The 4,200-nt window shown below is 41.3% G+C and overlaps 1 protein-coding gene across 1 annotated transcript; it reads left to right on the top strand.

Moving 5' to 3' along the window:
- Positions 1 to 1,107: 1,107 nt before the first annotated feature.
- On the top strand, positions 1,108 to 3,573 carry LOC115748954 (receptor like protein 22-like). Its single transcript, XM_048275078.1, has 2 exons — positions 1,108 to 2,479; positions 3,092 to 3,573. The coding sequence occupies exons 1-2, from the start codon at positions 1,108 to 1,110 to the stop codon at positions 3,571 to 3,573; spliced, it is 1,854 nt and encodes a 617-aa protein (XP_048131035.1).
- Positions 3,574 to 4,200: the final 627 nt, after the last annotated feature.

Genomic DNA, 4,200 nt, shown 5'->3' with positions numbered 1-4,200 from the left:
TGAGACAACTTCTTGTCTAAAGGGAACATGTTTTTCCGCGATTCGAATTGAAACGCCATTTTTTCTCTCCAATTGTGGACAAAAAGACATTAGTTAATTGGCCGGACAGAGGCTAGGGCTGCTTCCTTCCCACCGCGTCCTTCCTTGTGTGGCGGAGATCTTTTCCACTGGAGAATAGTTTTTCTCCGGGGTCCTGTCTAATTAAGACCATTTCATGGCAAGGATTTCTGTCGAAGTTTTTCTTTCTAATTTTAGCGGGTAAGTTTTTCTTTCAATTCGGTCTTGACGTCCTTTTCTAGTCATTTGGAAGCCACTACCGCTACCTGCTGTGTTGCTTCATTGTTGCTTCTCTAAACTTTGTTTACTCTTGACAAAGCTAGAACGCGTTTTCCACGGGAATCCAATCCATTTGTCGTAGCCTTTCGGTGAAAGCACTCGGAAATAAAATATGCCCTTTGCAAACAAACCTTTCCGAGAAGCCTCTTTTGTTGTTTTTTGGTTAAAAGGAAATTTTCATTTCACAAAAGAGACAGGTGCATAACATTAAGACAAAACCAATCGCAAAGCGTTAAATCAATTTTGTATAACTTGCAGCAACTTCCTCCTTCCACAAGTACAATCGGTGGCCGATCACCGAAACTCGTATCATCATTGGTAATGAGCACACGCCGAAATCTTCCTTTATAAAAACTACGGCTTTGTAAAAAGGAGGTGCGTGCTCAGATTCGGCGTCCCCAGTGCCATCACAACACATAGACAACAATAACAATAATAGGTTGAGAAAGCACAAATGAGGTCTTGGAAATCGCATATCTATATCTAGATTGGGATAGAAGAGCTCTCAAGTTTAGACATAACTCTATATCGGGAGAGAAGACTGTGTTGATAACTTGGCTTATTAGAAGGGCTGTATGAGTTGAATCCTTGTGCCCACCACCAATAAACTCGCTCTTTATGCTGAATTGCAAAATGGGTTGGCATCAAGTTATTGGGACGCCGACTAACAGACCTTGTCGAGAAGACTTGTGTGGATCACTTCACACTTGAGATTGGGCTATAAAATACAAGTAGAAGCACTCATCCACCACCAATAAACTGACTCACACAATGGGACGGCATCAAATCCTGGGCCTCCTATGTTTCCTATTCTTCTTACATTCCTCCCCTCCCTTTGCCTCGCCCCTTTGCCCTCCTGACCAGCGTGATGCCTTGCTCCTTTTCAAGAACTCCTTCGTGCTTGACAGCAAGGTATCCAACTACAGTTGCGACCAGTATCTTCAGCTCACCTCTTACCCGAAGACAAACTCATGGAACAAGAGCAGCGACTGCTGCTCATGGGATGGTGTCACTTGCAACGCTTCCACCGGTAACGTCATCAGTCTTGATCTTAGATGCAGTTGGCTTAGTGGTGCTCTTCATTCCATTAACTCCCTCCTCCTCCTTCCCAATCTTCAAACCCTCTACTTTTTGGGTAATAACTTTGTTAGCACACACATTTCACCTGATCTTAGTGCATTTCCAGAAACGACTCATCTGCATCTCTCTCATTCGACCATTTCGCTTCAGGTGTTGAGCTTGCCTTTTTGCAACTTGACCAAGTTCCCCTATTTCTTGAATTCATTAGAAAAATTACAAGACTTAGACCTCTCTAACAATAGGATAAGTGGGGAGATCCCAAGGTGGTTTTGGGGAATAAACCACGATACATTGCAACGTTTAGATCTTTCTAATAACCTACTGGAGGGAGCTATACCACAACTGCACTGGAACAGATTGTTGGACATTGAAATTCAGAACAACTCATTCCAAGGATCACTCCCCATTCCTCCACCTTCTACTGTTACCTTTGATGCCTCTGACAATGGCTTCACCGGTGAGATTCCTCCTTCGATTTGCCAGTTGAGTTCACTTTGGTCTTTATATTTGTCAAATAATAATCTCTCTGGGTATATGCCGCAATGTCTTGGTAATATAACCGATCTCGTTAAAATAGACTTGAGTAGCAATAAATTACAAGGGCCATTACCGCGCTCCCTAATCAGATGTGTAAAATTATATTCACTCATACTCAGTCACAACGAGTTCAGTGACATCTTCCCACACTGGCTGGAAGCACGGCAACTAGTTTTCCTTGATTTGCAATCCAACAAATTTCAAGGTAGGATAAACCTCACTGTCTTTGGGCTCTCTTTCCCTGTCCTTAGATCTTTTTCTGTTTCCAACAACAATTTGACTGGACAATGGCCCACAAATGTTTTCTCAAACAGCTCATTAGATTTAATAGATTTGTCAAACAACCAGTTTGGGGGACCAATTCCACTTCCATCTCCCCTCGCAGATTATTATTCCATTGCAAATAATAAGATAACTGGAAATATTCCTTCTTTGATATGCAACGCCACTTTTCTTGAGATCATCGACTTGTCTAACAATGGCTTAATAGGTAGCATGCCCTGGTGCTTAACAAATTCTAGCGTCGGTCTGTCGGTTTTGAAAATGCTAATGAATCACTTTGAGGGCACAATTCCAGACTCATTTTGTTCTAGGCGAAGCTTGTTGACTCTTGACTTGAGTCGAAATCAATTTGAAGGCACATTGCCTCGGTCACTTGTCGAATGTAAATATCTGGAAGTTCTTGATCTTAGTGACAATCGAATAGACGACACGTTCCCGAAATGGTTGGGGACACTCCAAGAATTAAAAGTTCTCATTTTGAGGTCCAACAATTTTAAAGGTCTTTTGAATATTTCCCGAGGAGCTCACCTCTTTCCCAAGTTATAGATTTTAGACATCTCCCACAACAACTTTGGTGGTCCTTTGCCTGCCAACTTGATGACGAACCTGAAAGCCATGATGAATGGTGAAAATGGGCAAGACAAACCATTGTATATGACACTGTCTCCCCTAACAATGTCATATGAAAGTTCCGTGACCGTAACCATGAAAGGGCTACAGATTGAGCTAGTGAAGATCTTGACCATCTTCACAACCATCGACTTGTCATGCAATTCTTTCCAAGGAGACATTCCTGGAGTCTTTGGACACCTTCACGTTCTCATAGGGCTCAACCTTTCGCATAACCATCTTACAGGTTCCATCCCTCCAATTCTAGGGAACTTGACTAATCTTGGATGGCTCGATCTTTCTTCGAACAATCTTACTGGGGTTATTCCTAGAGAATTGGGCGATCTAACATCTCTTGGTTACCTAAACCTCTCCAAGAACCAACTCACAGGTCGAATTCCTCAAGATAAGCAATTGAGCACATTTTCAAACAACTCATTTAGTGGGAATCCAGGCTTATGCGGAACTCCATTGCCAAAAGCATGCCCCAGCGATGCTCAACCTCCTCAACCATCAACTTTTCATCGCAAAGGGCATGAGAGTTGGTTCAAACAGAAAGTGGTGCTGACAGGTTATGCATCTGGAGTTGTGATTGGGATTTCCTTATCATACATGGCATTTGAAACGGGAAGGCCCAAATGGCTTGCGCGAGGTGTAAGAATGCTGGAGGTAAGAGCAGCCGAATGGGTGAAGAAGCCAAAGAGGAAGATTGTCAAATTTCATGGATAGTGAAATTGTTTGAGAAGTTGTCTCTTTAAACTGTTCAATGTAGATTCAGTGAATAAAGAAGTCATCAGACAAGTTTCAAATGTCATTTACCTTATGGAGGCTCGTTTCTAACTCTTCTTTGCTTGTTTCTCGGTGCAATTACATATCAATTAAATTGAAAAGATGAATAATTCGATCATTCAAGCACACAACTTTTGAAAAGAATATGAAGCAAGTGACTTCTCACGTCGCTTTTATTTGTCCATAAAGAATTAGAAGTTAAGACTCACCTTAACTTGGTAAAATGGGTTAATATGGATTGAATGGATCAATTTGAATCGGATCCTTTTCCATCCAACCCAAATCAAACCAAAAAGTTCACCCATTTGAGGGGCTTAACCATAACCCATTTAGACAAAGATATTAATACATTAATCCCCCGTGGAAATATGTCCTAAAGAATCAACACTGAAATCTCTGAAATTGCAGGTCCATAATAGGTTGTGGACCGGAAGCTATTATTCGTTCTTTGATGGAGAACATAGGTTAAAGGGGAACATAAAATATTTTTTCATGAAGTGTGTCAAAGTATTTTCAAATTCCAAATGATTCTATTGAATATAACACAAGTCATTGTTTTAATATGCT

This window comes from Rhodamnia argentea, chromosome 2 (genome assembly GCF_020921035.1).
Source record: "Rhodamnia argentea isolate NSW1041297 chromosome 2, ASM2092103v1, whole genome shotgun sequence".
Taxonomy (NCBI): domain Eukaryota; kingdom Viridiplantae; phylum Streptophyta; class Magnoliopsida; order Myrtales; family Myrtaceae; genus Rhodamnia; species Rhodamnia argentea.
This window is presented reverse-complemented; position numbering and strand designations above follow the sequence as displayed.